Source organism: Anomalospiza imberbis, chromosome 2 (assembly GCF_031753505.1).
Source record: "Anomalospiza imberbis isolate Cuckoo-Finch-1a 21T00152 chromosome 2, ASM3175350v1, whole genome shotgun sequence".
In the NCBI taxonomy this organism is placed as follows: Eukaryota; Metazoa; Chordata; class Aves; order Passeriformes; family Viduidae; genus Anomalospiza; species Anomalospiza imberbis.
The window spans coordinates 26,005,157-26,020,335 of record NC_089682.1 but is presented as its reverse complement, the minus strand read 5'-3'; the positions used below and the strand labels follow the sequence as shown (position 1 = coordinate 26,020,335).

At 36.0% G+C, this 15,179-nt stretch overlaps 1 protein-coding gene across 7 annotated transcripts in view; it reads right to left on the bottom strand.

Annotated features, from left to right (window-relative positions):
* ATP11A (ATPase phospholipid transporting 11A) overlaps nucleotides 1-15,179 on the bottom strand; it is a 118,376-nt gene that overhangs the window by 9,501 nt on the left and 93,696 nt on the right. For 5 of the 7 annotated variants that reach the window (XM_068180178.1, XM_068180180.1, XM_068180181.1 and 2 more), the window contains 9 exons: nucleotides 14,278-14,380; nucleotides 13,875-14,020; nucleotides 12,859-12,918; nucleotides 11,127-11,254; nucleotides 9,275-9,410; nucleotides 8,688-8,711; nucleotides 3,511-3,576; nucleotides 3,120-3,223; nucleotides 1,233-1,398 (listed from right to left, as the gene is read on the bottom strand). In XM_068180178.1, coding sequence (XP_068036279.1) covers nucleotides 1,233-1,398; nucleotides 3,120-3,223; nucleotides 3,511-3,576; nucleotides 8,688-8,711; nucleotides 9,275-9,410; nucleotides 11,127-11,254; nucleotides 12,859-12,918; nucleotides 13,875-14,020; nucleotides 14,278-14,380 — 933 coding nt within the window. The remainder of the gene's footprint in view (nucleotides 1-1,232; nucleotides 1,399-3,119; nucleotides 3,224-3,510; nucleotides 3,577-8,687; nucleotides 8,712-9,274; nucleotides 9,411-11,126; nucleotides 11,255-12,858; nucleotides 12,919-13,874; nucleotides 14,021-14,277; nucleotides 14,381-15,179) is intronic. The other 2 variants (XM_068180184.1, XM_068180179.1) reach the window with 1 other exon arrangement.

Sequence of the window (15,179 nt, the reverse complement as noted above, 5' to 3'; positions counted from 1 at the left end):
TTACTACTGATTCATTTTCCAGTACTAATACACATTGTCTGTAAGAAATGCTACAAAACCTTTCTTAGGGGTTTTTATTTACTAGCTTGTTTCTTTACCTTAACCCTTGCTCATTCTCTCTCTTTAGACTTTTAAATTAACTATTCAGCATCTATACTGAGGTCAACTCCTTTCACAAGTAGTACATATGACATCTAAGATCTCTGAATGAAAAAATGTTAAGTACTGATCTGCCTGGGAATGCTTTCCTGCTATTCTTTATTCTTTCCTGAAGTAAGGCATTATTACACCTGTACATTCTAGGAATACAAAACAGTGGCAGAGGGTTTTACATTCGCCACAGGGATATTTTATTTTCCTTGGTAGCAAAGTTCCTTTATTCCTTTCCTCTTAATGCAAAGTACCTTCACAATTAAAGATCAAAATTATACCTAGTCCCTTTTGTTATTGGTAACTCATTCTTTTAACCTACTGGTGGCAGCTCATGGGCTGAAAAGGGCAAGGGCAATAACATTAAGTTTAAAATTCAGCACACCTCTACTGTCCTTCACATCTAACATATATAATATATAAAAGTTTACAGGGATTAAAATACAGAAAACATTTTCTATTCATGTCCCCAGCACAGCACCATGGTTCCCAAAGAACCTGGCTTCCTCTCCAGCCTTAGAAGAGCTGGCCTGTATTTACACAGTCATTTCTCCTTCTGGGCTGATCAGATGAAAGGAGAGAATGGATTTTAAAATCTTCTTCCCAAGGGCACCGCAAGGCACATTTATGTATAAATAATGGATCAGAACAGGCAAAATATAAGTCAAAATATAAAAGAGGAAAAAATTATTAATAGGCTATGAGTAAGATTTAATACATGTGTTTTTGTAACAGGCATCAGCATGTTATCAGATGCAAGTGCCTCTTATCTACCCTTATGGAGATCCCAATCCCCTTGCCCTTCTTATCTCCTCAAATCAGAAATCATGTTGAGCCATGTAGCTGTCTCCCACCATCCTCATCAGCTGACTTCCCTGTGGTTGCTGGTATGTAGGCACAAGTGTTGCCCCAGGATTCAGGTTAACACCACCATGTAAATAACAGGCAGCATCTTTCACCATATTGCTCAGACACCACAGATGGGGAACTTCTGCTTTAATCTCATCTCTGACCTTGGCCTAGGTGATTGGACACTTGTAATACAAAGAAAACCTAACTTCACAATGAAAAAGATTATTTACCTGGATTCTTTCTGTTGCTGTAGGCCACAACTCCCGGCATAAGACCTTCTTCAGAACATCTGGAAGAAGGCTGACCGTTATTAGCAGAATTATACCCAGCCACGCAGGACCACTGGACAGCATTTGCATGAACACGTAATACATCCTCTGATAATTGAGAAAAGGCCTGGGAGGAAAAAAGATAAAATAGTTATTACACTTCAATACACAAAAGAAAGGCTGACAGGATGAAATATAAGAAATATGCCAGTGGTGAAATACTTCAGGTTCAGTTTTCTAGTTTGTGGGGGTTCATCCATCCCAGTCTTCTCAAAGGGAGCTGGTGCTAACCATGCACCATCTGGAGATAACAAGCTTCCTTGCTTCCTTTTGTCTTCCAGACTGCAGGAAATATCCCTTCCCTGCACAGTGTCTCCCCCTTGCAAAGATAAATTAAGTTCATTCTTAATGTGTTTATGCTCTTCCACCCTCATCTTGCCCCAGGTATTTTCCACCTTTCTTCTTACTGTCTCACCCACCATTCCCCTGGTCTGTGCTAAGGCACACTCCTTTGTATGTACCCTCAGACTAATGCTTGTTAACCACACTTATTTTCATATCTCTCAGGCTCCCATAAGTATCTCTAATACTTTCCTGTTGTGTTCCCCAATCTATTCACCACATACTTATCTGACCATACTATTAATACCTTCTCTTCCCGATTTCCCTGTATCCCACGCAGTTGGATGATCATTAAAATGCCACCATTGTATGGTACTGGGAACCAGAGGCCACAATCACTAAGAGCCAAGATCAAGGGATAGTTTGCAGCAACACTGCAGTGTAAAACCAGTAGGGCAGTTTCCTGACAGTTTTCAAAATCTGATAGTATTTGCATACTAAAAAGGTAACTAAGCTGAAATACATTTTTATATACACACAGTCACATCTCTAAGACACAGCAAGGCTAGTTGGAAAACATTATCTGGGAAAATGTCACTTCTGCAAACTGATGCTGAAGAAACTGAGATCTGATCTTACTAGAAAAAAGAAGAGGCAGCTAAATATCCAAGCATTTAAGAGGTAGTTACCCATTTGCAAAAGACACGCTAAATACAAATCCTTTCTCTAAATTAAATGGCATTTTAATCACCAATAGTTAGCCCCCTCCTTTAATCTCTCAAAATATTGTGAATGCAAAGTAGAATGGCTCCAGCAGTTGCTAAAAAGATGGCCTTATAACTGAGACGTCTGCAAGTGTGAAATAAAATTTCTAGCTCCTGATGGCAATCAGGCACAGTAAGGAACTGAATTTGTTCCAACTTGATTTCCTTCACTAAAAATTTCAGTTTCAAGTACACAGAACTTTTTATAGCAAACCCCCACCCCCGAATAAGTAGGTCAGACACCTACAGTAACTCCACTTTGCTAAGTAAGGAGGCAAAACAATAAGCTCAAACACAGGACTCTTGGACATCCGCATGACTTCGATATTGAGTTCTGCTCCCTCTCTCTAGTTTTGACTGCTACAGATAGCTTCCAACACAAGGCCAGAAGGTAGGTGGGCAGTCACCTACTGCACAGATGTGACCTATTCTGTGACATTTTGATTCAGAAAGGCAATATAAGCTCCTTGAACCAACCTTTGGGCTGCTTTTGACTGACACTTCTGAGACAAAACCCAGTGGTAGTCTGGGGTCTGATATTCTCCTTGCATTCTACTTTAAGAAGATTTTAGCAGATATTCATTGATAGAAGAGCTGAGCACTCTAGTTAGCAATTATATGTTTAAAATAGAGTGCTGCATTATATAAATGCTAAATTTAATTTTGTGACAAAAAGGTGAAATATAACAACTTTATGCTTCTAAAACAACTTTTGCAATGCAATCAACATTAGGGTTCATACCAAATAATTCCTCCCCAGAGCAGAGAAAAGACAATGTAGAATACCAGCGATCCCCAGATCACAAAGTGATTTATCCACGTCCAATAGTGTGTATCTATTGCAAGCTGAAAAAAAAAGATGATATATGATGTTATTACTATCTAGATGCAACAGGAATTCCTAGCAGGAGATAAAATAGAATTATACCCTTGGAAAATAAGGAAGAATTCTACATAGAAGTAATTAAAAACATCTTTCAAGTTTGAGCACAGTTAAGAAGGCATAGATAGCAAACTTTCTACAGAAAGTAATAAAACAATGCATGGTGATATAAAGAAACCAATATAAATAAGCAACAATTAAAAAACAAGTTTTAAGAAAGTTTCAGTGGATAAAATAAAGCATACCTTACCTTAAATGTAACAGTGAAAACAAGCACAGTAAACACCACTGTTCCAAAGGTCCAAGTTCCAAATATCTAGAAAAAATGGTCCAAAGCAGTTATAGGCAATATTGTCCACTATGTTGTGAATTGTTCAGAGTAAATATCTTAAAGCTTAGTATTGCCTTGTATCATGACCTGACACTTGAGCAAAAACTGAATTCCTACATGATCAATCCAGTGCAAAGTGCTCTGGTTTCTTGCTCTGTGTGTACACACCTCAGATTTCAGACAGACAGAAAAAGACCACAAACAACACTCTGCTCTGAACTTGAAGTTCATACATATATTTCCTAATCCAAATCAAGGGTAGCACAATTAACAAATCACTGAGATTGAAAAACACACGGCACTCATTTAATCTTCTTGGATGTCATCTTTTTCCTGATTTCCCTTCTCTGTTGGATGTCCTTGGCATCCAACAATTTCTTGGAGATTCAACAGCATGTTATACAGATAAACGTAAGAATGTTATAACCATACAAGTACAAAAACATCTACATACATTTTAAGATAAACCACTTTTAACTTGTGTTTGATTTTCTCCCCACTTGCATAATGACATAAAAACACCTCTGCTTTTCAAGTGGGCAGAAATGACCATTAATGCGGACACAGGGAAGAACTAGTGGTGAATACTGTCACAGAGGATTGCGTGGACTTCAGCAGCTACCAGATGACCAGGTTCAGGATCCAGAGAAATACTGGCAAAGTAAGCAACAGTTAGGATGCTGTATTTTAGAAGAGACTGTGTTTGATTCAGGGTATTGCACCCATGAAAGAGAAGTGTCCAAGAGATCCAAATTACTTTGAAAGATAACTCTCGAGATCTCATGAACTTCCTTCTGCAGTTACAACTTCAGGAATGAGACAACTTCCATGCAGGCATGGAATTTCAGTAGAAGATACAGTTGGCAAAGTGGGATGTTACTGCATGGACAAAAAGGCCAAATTGGAGCATTCAAGAGATGACAATATGGGCAGGCAGCAAACAGCAGAACAAATCACAGACAAAATTCAGCTCTAACTAGGATTACTGAGGGGTGTTCAGGGAGACAAAAAAGATATTTACAGCTATCCTTGCTTCAAAGGAAGAATGCGAGTCTGCTGATGGAGTGGTAAGACAATCTAGTGGAAGGTTTCAAAGAAAATGCTCAATTACTCAATACTTTGGATAATAGTCTTCACTAACAAACCTGCTCCTTGCACTTAGCAGCAAAGCTTGGGAAGGAAAGGAACAGGCAATAGTGTGGGACCAACAGGTTGAGTTGTTTTTAAGAAGGAAAAGCAGTGGGTGCAATGTATTTTGAATTTAGCAAGGCATTTGACACTTGGACAATGACAAAGCAGGGGCTGACTAAATAGACTACTACTAGAGTTTAAAACTGGTTGAATCACTGGACTCAAAAGTCCTTGATGGATGGTTGGCTTCTGGTAATCAGTCAACCACACTTGGAACAGTGACTAGGCTGGAAATTGTAGAATATCCCTGTCAGTAGCTGGATGGTAACAGAATATCATGAGCAAACTACCAGGTGTTATAAAAATAAGAGAACAGCTGAAATAATGAATGACAGAGTTTCAACCCAGAGGGACCTCTGCTGATTTGAGAAGCAGGCTAACAGATACCTTATGGAATTAAATAAGGAGAAGTGCAAAAATTTACACCTACAATGGAGTAGTGACTGGCTGTGCAATGGCCCTGCTGGAAAGGAAGTTGCAGTGGGGTTATGTGGACTACAGGCTGAATACAAGCCTGTATTGTGCTCTCTCTATACATAAGGTAAACTGCACAGCAACTGGAAGGAACATGGCCACTGAAGAAAGGTTATTATTCCCATCTACTCAGCTACAGTGAGGTTGAGCTGGGAACACTGTGCTTGGTTTTGGGCCCCTCAGTTCATGAGTGATATGAAAAAAATAGGAAATAATTGGTGACAGGCAACCAAGGTGTTTAGCAGCCTATAGCTCCTCTGCAAAGAGGGGTAGAGGAGCTTAGTCTGGTGAAGGGAAGGTTGAGAAACAATCTAGCAGCTGCCCACAAATGTCTGAAGAACTACAAAGATGAAGAACTGGAACAAATTCCTCTTCAACAACAAGAAATATTCTGCTTAGATATTGTGATAAATTTTCCACCATGAAGACAGAATAATATTGGAATAGGTTGCCCTGGAAGGTTATGGAATCTGCATCTTCAGAGATACTGAAAACCTGAAAAAGACTAGACAAAGCCTTCAGCAAATTGATTTGAATTAGCCCTGCACAGAGCAGTGAGTTGAACTGGATTATGTCCAATCTACACTTTTCTGTATGAGCTCATCCAATATTACGTGACAGGGTATCCATGTGGGACGATGATCACACAAATATGCTCTGTGTGAAAAATTTTGAGTGAAGACCACAGCCAGCCACAGGACATAAATCAGTAGGAAGCTAGGCTAAGATAAAGCAATCAACTGGGAATGGAAAAAAAAATTAAAATAAACAAATGACTGGCCAAAAGATTCATTATTCTCAGTAAAATTTTCACTCTTTTAAAACTACTGTGAGTCTATTGATCACTAGATAAAATTCAGAAAACCTTTAGCATTTTGATCTTTTACTTTGATATGTAACAGGCTCATGCCATCATTATATTTTCTGTGCCCTAAAAAACACCTGTGCAGTTAACACCAGACAGGAATCTGGATCAGCAACTTCCAATCATGGCATTTACCAACTTTCTTCTTGCAGTTAAATTTTACAATATTCTCATGTAGCATCTCTCAGAGAATCTACTGTCAGTCTAAGTTTCTACATTCTGAACAGATTTATCCATATTTGCAATAAAAGCTGCTGGATGGAATAAAGAATTTGAAACAACCTTCCCCTGTCTGTTTGTTAGGCTAGATAGAAAGCATTGGTCTGCAACCAAACCCCTTATCCACCCATCTTACTGACTCAGAAAGTAAGGTCCCAGCAGAGGGAAAAGATCCATAAAGCTGCTACTTTGGCACAGAGAAAGGTAAGTAAAGCAATATGGGAAGGTGTGAGTTACAAACATTCACAATGTCTTTTTAGGATTGAATGTCTCAAGATACTACGCATGCCTTCAGGCAATGAATCATTCTTTTGTAAGTCTGTTTGTTAAAATCTAGTTTCATAACAAGTATTTGTCTATGTTCTGCTCCCAGCCTATCCAAGACTTTCCTTCCTCCTACTTTGACTGTATTTGTTGATCTTCCATGTTCCAGTTCAACATTCTGCTCCCCTATCTTCTTTCCTGCGCTTTGTATTTCTCATTCAGTTATTCCTTTTAACTTAGTCTCTCTCAACTATGTTAAATTAATTGCATTTAATGTACTCTGTATCTAATGTGAAAATAAAGAAAATCACCCAGGAAATACATTTTATTATATGGGTAAACTAAGATGACATTTGCAATTTGCAATGACTTCTACGATGCCTTCCCTTTCTTCTTACCTTTCTTCTGTAGCTGATTTCTAATTGTATGTTTTTGCAACATCAATGATGATGTCCTATCCATAGTGGAACACCATACACACAAAGCATTATCACAAATTAATAACAATTTATAGGAGATCTTTGGCATCTTAGTTTTGCTTACCAGAAAAAAACTAAGGGAGGCATTTATGAAGTAGATCTCAGTAATTAAAAGTACATTTTTCCATTATTCTAGTAATATCACACTACAGGAAGCAAATAGTTTCAAACTAATTTTTAAATACTCAGAAACATTTTGGGGGGAATTGTGTTTGGAAGCAAGCTTAATGGTACAATCATTTTAGTCTGACAGGCATCATTGTGTGGGAAAGATCTTGGCTTTGGTAATTTTTTACTAGTTTTGCAATAATAGTGATTAGTTCATTTGTTGGGAAAAAAAAAATCAAAATTTTTGCTTCAGTACCCATTTTAACAATCTGGAACCTGACTTCTATCACTACATATCACTGATGGCATTAGTGTTACTGTCAGCTCTTTTATGTTTTTCACCGCTTTCTACCTTTCCCCTATTCAATAATAACATCTTGTTGCAGTAGCAAACCTTTCAAACCTTCAAATACTTCACTGACTTTTCCCAGATGTAAGCGTAATTTAAAAACTGGGAAATAACTATCAACACCTCTTCGCAATCGTGTGTGTATGAACTCATGTGTCTCTGACTATTCCTGAACACTTGAAATTTTCAAGCCTTTAAATCTGAAATTGCAGCTCAATATCTCTCAAGTTTTATACATAAACACAGGCATGCATCCTCAAAATAATGACAAATTTTCTAGCACAGACATTAAAGACTCCGAATGTCCCCTCAGGCAACATATTATCTTCAAGTGTTAACATGGGTAGCTAGCTGTAGACTTCAACATCTGAAATTTGAGAATTAGGCATTAATCTGGCTTTAGAGCCTTAGAATTAGACTGAATGTGTGCAATGGAAGATGACTAGAATTTCAGAAAGGAACTGAGTCAGAATACTTGCAATGCAAACTGTTTACAAAATTGGTACAGGTATGGTAACTCTAATTTTTGGCACCATAAGTATATGGTGATGAATTTTGGACATCTAACAGAGAGAGCATAATGGTACCAAAAAAGGTATAGTGCAGGGTACAGTTCTGTCTAGTGGAAGTTCACTGTGTTCTTAGGAAAAACGCTTTTCAGCAAGTGTTCTCTCTCACACTAGAAGGTTATTTCCCTGACAGATGTCACAAAGGTGGTTTTTAATGATATCTGAACACTGCGTTTCTAGCAAATGTACATGTTGCATACAGGCAACAAAACTGTGTTGAGTTTATTTTCTCTCTCACTTTGAGGACATTTTCTAAAGCCATTAAAGCACATTATAGCATAAACTGTAAAAACTTTTTATAGCAGAGAGTCAGCAACGAAATATAGGTTACAGAAAAGCATACAACAGAATAACAAAATGCAAGGAAGCTATAAGCCTTTTTAAAGTTCATGGTTCTTTACCACACCTCATATACCTCAATATACGTTGCATAAACTTCCTTTCAAGTACTTAGAGAGTAGCTATAAAGAACATTTCTACCTGTAGGCTTAAATTATATTTTACTGCTCTTTAACAGTTTAATTTAAGAACAGTGAAAAGATGAAATGGATATCATGACAAATCCACAATAGTCTTACCATGTGAGTGCTGGTTGTCATTAGCTGAGGATAGGAAGAGAAGCAAGTAGCAAAAAGAAAAAAGCACACAAATAAAATAGACCAAAATATCAATGGATAAAATAAATAAAATGCAAAAGTTCATAAAATTTGCATTCATGTGACTGCAAAGCAAGTAGAGATAGATTGTTTTAAGCTGCTATATGTTAAAAATAATTAAACTATTAAAAACCTTGTTATATTTAAGATCTTTTATGATCATTCATAACTACTCTACTGAGAGTCTTTTTATATGTTAAACAGATATTCATCAGATGCATGTTAAGTATGAAACTGAAAAGTTACTGTATAAATTCAGAAGTAATACATGGAATTAATGCAATATATTTCTCCTAATTAGTATCCAATCCTATGCCTCTGCTTACTAATGCACAATATGTTTTATTGCATAGTTCAGATTTTATTAAACAGATAACCCATCTATCTCACCATAACTCATATAAAAGTTATCATCTTGCATGAAATATTGAAGAAAACAATTAAAACTATGTTCATTTTGCAATTGGCATTAAAAAAAATAACACTGACTGATGAAATCCAACACTAACCTGTCCATTGCTGGTCACAACTGTGTTGTCCAACAATAAATAGGCACCAAAGAAAAATACCACAGCATCAAACACTCCTAGGAATGTCCAATAAATAAATGCATGCCAGCGCAGCAAAGCATTCTTGGCAACATCTCTGTGTGAAACAAGAAACATGTACTCATTATCAGCAGATCTGAACATCCCAGATAAATGAAGTAATTCATATTGTTTCTTGAAAGCCATCACATTTCCACATTACAACTGTCTACCACTTCAAATTTAACTCCTTCCTCAAAATGTCCTCTTTATATATTTTTATTTAATTCTTACTAAACCCTTTTTACTGGTCCCTGTAATTCTGCTTATTTCAACAATGGCAAACTCCCTGTGCTGTACCCATTTAGTTTTCAGTCTTTTTAGAGAAGGCATCTCTTTTCCAGTGCTTGCTGTGCATGTCATGATCCACTGCAGATATTAAATGGAAACACTAGAGGTCTCTGGAGACATTGCTTTATTTCCCCTAAGATACTTATATACAGACTATTGCAACAAAATAAAACATTAATTTTATGTGTAATGAAACAAGGGGTTTGCAGTTGGCTTGAAGCTTCAGGTCAAATACAGTGTCTTGAATGTTTTTCCACAAAAACATACAGGGATTTGTCAACAACAGAACTCCTCACCAGCATGTATTTTCTTACTACAAAAAATTTTAAATGTTACAACTTGAGTTCTTCTCCACAGAATGGGTATGTATCAACTTGGCATAGAGTATAGAACGCATCTGAGTAAATCAGGACACAGTGAAATGAAAACCCTGAGTTACAGAAACGTTAACTATCAACCAGTGCTTCCACCATATGAATTTTATAAAGACTATCTGATCCATATGAAGTAATTTCTCCCCAGAGATTAGCAATACAGACTGCAAACCCATGTGTGGTCAACAATTGCCTCACATGGCTCAGAACAACTACTATTGCCCAAAACAGCTTAGCAATAGGCTCTCTTAGGTATCAAATAAGCTCTGCTAGCTTTCATAAACCAAAAAAAAAAGGCTTCTGAATTACCATTTCTAAATTAAAAACATTCAAAACATCAAAGAGAAAATAAAAACATTACTGTTAAAACTCAACAGTAATCTCTTGTATTCCTCTTCAATTTCACTGGTAAAAACATACCACTACATTGATTAACATTTGGGCAGCTAATATTACTTCTTTCAAAGAATGTTTTTCCTTTGATTATCTACTGTTACCCCTCCCTGAAATGTACTGGTTTTGCATCTACAAGGATCTAAATTGGACACTGTTCCTAATTTAGATGGCCAAATGCAGTTAATTGGCAAGAACTGTATTTTAAGTGGCTAAAAACCTAAAGAAGTCAATTCCAATGCCCAGAAGTGAGTCAACAATGCAGAGGACAATGCTGGACACCACACAGAATACATCCTCTGATACACTCTAACACTCAGTCATCTTTTCTTTCAGAATAAAACATGTATATAGAAAAAAACCAGCATGATTTCTTTTTTAAAAATACTTCTGTTCCCCATGTTTCGTCCCCATAGTTGGAGGAAATAAAGAGTACTAAACTAAATCTCCTAATGTGATTTTTCTAAACAGTGATTTCTATTTTGCTCTCACTCCCTTTGTAGCAAATGCATTGTATGGTTTGTAAATGTGCATATAAAAATACATGTTTATTACTGTACTTTGTAGGCCATGCATGTGATCTTCAACCCTTCAGTTGCAGCGTATCTGACGTTGATGTATCCTTTTGGTACAGACATCCTGAGGACTTCCACCCTAACAGACACAGATCCCACAACGGAACAGTCAAACTTTGGGGTACAGTGTTTTTATTTTACCTGTACAGGGAAGGCTCTCTCTTGAGTGTGTCTGGACTGACATGTTGTTCCATTAGACTGTACAAGAGGATAGGAAGGGAGGTGAAGCTGATATTGTACAGTGTTAGATATGCAGTATCATATAAAGTCTGTAGATGGAAAAGAATTAAATCAACTACTTTCAATTTAAAGTTAAATCTTACTTTAAAATTAAATCCTCTGCATGAGACTTGATTTAAAATGAATACATGAACTTCTGCAGGCAACCAAAGTTATATTCCTTCAGAATGGAGGCAAATATCCCTGAACAGATGCTAACTGATATACGACACAACTCTCCACTTGTATTCCATTTACCTGCAGGAATATCAGCAGAAAAATACATTTCATGGACATGGACCAGTCTGGTCCACATACTGGCCCCTCCTATTGTTTCAGCTGTAATACCAACTCCAAAGTAGCCACAATGAAGAGCACATTCCTTTAGAAGAATAAATTATTCTCTGGCACAACATCCACATATCTCACTTCCCTTTTATCTCCTCAATGTCTATAAAACATGGAGGTATTCAGAGAAGAAGCAGGAGCACTTCAGAGGTTTTTCAGCTGTGTATGACTGCAATGAGCTTCCCAAACATCCCAAAGATGAAACATCCCAATGTGTCTTTGATTCTTCTTCTCACTGAGATGCTTTGTCATGTATGTATCACCAGTGTACCCTCAAACCTACCATGTCACCCCACAAAAAAACCTGTTTATTTCCCAAAACCTATTTGGTGATCATTTATTCTGGAAAAATTGCTATCAAAACAACCTTTATGATTTAAAATTATATTTATCACTTAAAAGAATAAAAATTAGGCTAAATTTTTGTAACACACACTTTCATATCTAAATCATAATAATGCTTTATATGAACCTACAAAGTTTTCAGTGGTCATTTGAAATGGAAACCAAAACAGAAGAAATATTTTTGTCATTTTAACTCCTCCTGGGGCTTTCTTTCAACAAATTCAAAGCAATACTACTATTTTCTCCCAATTAAATCAAACTATCACTCAATTTATTACTGAAAACATAAACCCTTTTTGTCTAAATTCACTCATTCGTTCCTTTGTTTTTTGCTCCCTCATTCAGAAGAAAGAAGAGGCATATCTTTTTGACACAAATTAGATGAGAGCAAGGGAAAAGAGAAAATACATAGAAATTTAGGAAGGCAAATACTGGATCATGTCCTAAATGCTGGCACTTTTCTGGTCAGCAACAGTTCACTTTTCCTCTATTTTTCAGTTTTTAGATTTTCTTTTCAACTAATTGAATGCTGCTATTCATCTGAGTTTTGTAATTCATACCAGCTCATGCTAGAGAAGACTAGTTTATTTTCTCATTTTCTTTCTGGATTCTAAAAATGAACAATTGGTTCAATTACTCATCTCTCAGGATTTCTGCTATTCACGTCCAGTAGGCTTAAATCTGACTGACTGTATGTTTCCCACAGACATTTCACTTTGCACTGCCATTTCCAAATATTGTATGTCTGCATTCCTTGACTTTAACATTGCTTTAACATTGCTTTTGCTCATAAAACTGAGTTCTGTAACTTAAATGCAATTGCCACTGAATGCCATATGAATCAAAGTGATGTTTTTCTTTGTAAATTAACACTAAATTCTCAGGAAAATCCTTTTTTTGTTACAAAAAAAAAAAAAAGCAAAACAGACAACATGATGTTGATGAAGAAAGATCAACTAACCTGTTGTGAAAACCCACAGAAGAACTGATACAAAAACTGAGGAAAAATGAAGCAGACATTCTGAAAAACAAAGTCACTGTTGTCAAGCAAAATGCAAGCACCAATTCATATACAATGCTACAGATATGTATATCACAGTTTTGTAGCACTAACAATAGTGAGCATTGCAGGAACAGTAGACAAAACTACATATATTAAACCCCAATAGTCACATCTTGCAGTGGTACTGTCAGGAAAAAACCCACTTAAAATATTTTCAAAACAATCATACAATGTTACAGTTTGAAAATTCAAGGGCAGTGAAATTTGGGATCCAGGAATACAGTTCAGTTAAAGCAAAGCAAAAAAAGGGACAATCTTTAGGAGGAGATAAACCATGATAAGCAAGCATGGATACTCTGGTTAGCATGGTTTCCAGCAAAGCAGCTGTAAGATGTTTCTAGCTGTAATCCCAAATGCCATCCTCTCCCAGTTATACCTATAGTCAAACACTAGAACCCTGAATTACCCTGTTGACAGTTCCTTTCTATAAAACTTCATTGCTTACCAAAACAACTTGGATTGGATGCCAACATTTAGAAATAACAAAACTGTCTAAATGGGGATGCCCACTATGAACTTTCTCCACCTACACTATCCTAATGAATTTAGCATAACTTAATTTGCAGTCATGTCTAAGTTCTCAAATACCATTTCCAATGTGATTTAAAAGTTCACTATAGAGACAACCTGGAAAGTACTGGAAATACGCAGACCAGACTGAGATGGAATTTATAGGATATGAAAAAATTAAGTTAAAAATTTTGATTTAAAATGTAATATCTTTTACAGAATGTATCTATATAAAAGCTAATTCACTTCATGTTCAGAATAAAATGAATAATCCCATTTCAGCACTGCATCTGGTATTCAAGAAAATCTCTTTATGGAATTGTTGCTGGTTTGTACCATTAGCTACCATTTAAGTACCATTTAAGTTTTTGAGGTTTATGTACTTGGAATAAGCATTATCCTACCTTATAAAAGAAGTATTGCACAAGTTCAGATATCCTAATGTAATAAAAATGCCCATGAACAAGCAACATTTTTTTTAAATGTTTAAATTTAGGTATTGCATAGTCACTGTTTCTTGCTGCTTGACGACCTTCTTTGCCAATGATTCCTTTAAGAAACAAAAAAGAGGTGAAGCTATTTAATAACTAAAGAACTATTAAGATATAATTAATTGCAAAATTATATAATAATGCTATGGTACTGATGTAGTGGGAGATAATGACTGTATCTCATAAAATTCCTAGGATAAATGCACTGAAAGTTGTCTATAACACATATAACCTGATTCTTTAAGATTGCCTATTTTTAAGAAATATATGGGTTTTGTCATTTTACTTGAAATAATATACTAAGCAGCAGGCTTACCTATACCAACATGTGCTTCTAGAATCATACTGACATCATTTGCTCCATCACCAATTGCTAATGTGATAGGATGTTCTTTTGATAACTTAATCAACTTTACAATCTGGAAAAAAAAATAGTGTTAGAAACTCTCCTCTGTAAGGGTTTGTTTATTTTGCCTAAGTGTAACATTAAAAAAAAAATTTACCAAGACATTTTTTTAAGAAATTCTCTGAAGGAACACAAAAGCAACATTACTCAATGCAACAGCCATGCATAAAGATGACAGTTTCGTCATGTTACAAAGTATTTGTTCCAAACATTTTTAAATTATTCTGAACTGCTTTGAGAGAGATGGGACAGGAGGAAGGAAGAGCTGAATAATGGAAGATGTCATTGAGATTGCTTAATGCTGTGTCAGCACATCAATAAATTAAGAGGGTCCCAGAGACAGAGTGCACCACTTCAAAGTAATCCTGAAATGAAAGACTAAAAACTTCTGCTTCCTCATCTGTGTTGAACTTTTTTCCTACATTTAAGAAAATATATTGGATTCTGTATACCTATAAAAACTATTGCTGTATAAACTGCCCAAAAATTTGACTTCAAATCTCTCCATTACAAATTATCACCTCTGTAAATTTGGTACTGAGTCAGCTGCAACTAAAAACTTCTACAAACTTCCAGATAGTTATAGTGCTGGCTAAATACATCTGTTAATGTGAATAAGGGTTACATATGCTGTACCTGCACACTGAGAAAAAGACATGTCAAACTGAAAGAATAAAGGAATGCATATTCCAGTACTTCTTTCTTTTAAAAGTTCTTCAACTATCTTGAGAGGTTTCAGTAAAGGATCTGTTTTTACTTGATACAAACAACAAATGCAACAGTCAGGTATACTTAAACATGGTAATGCACAC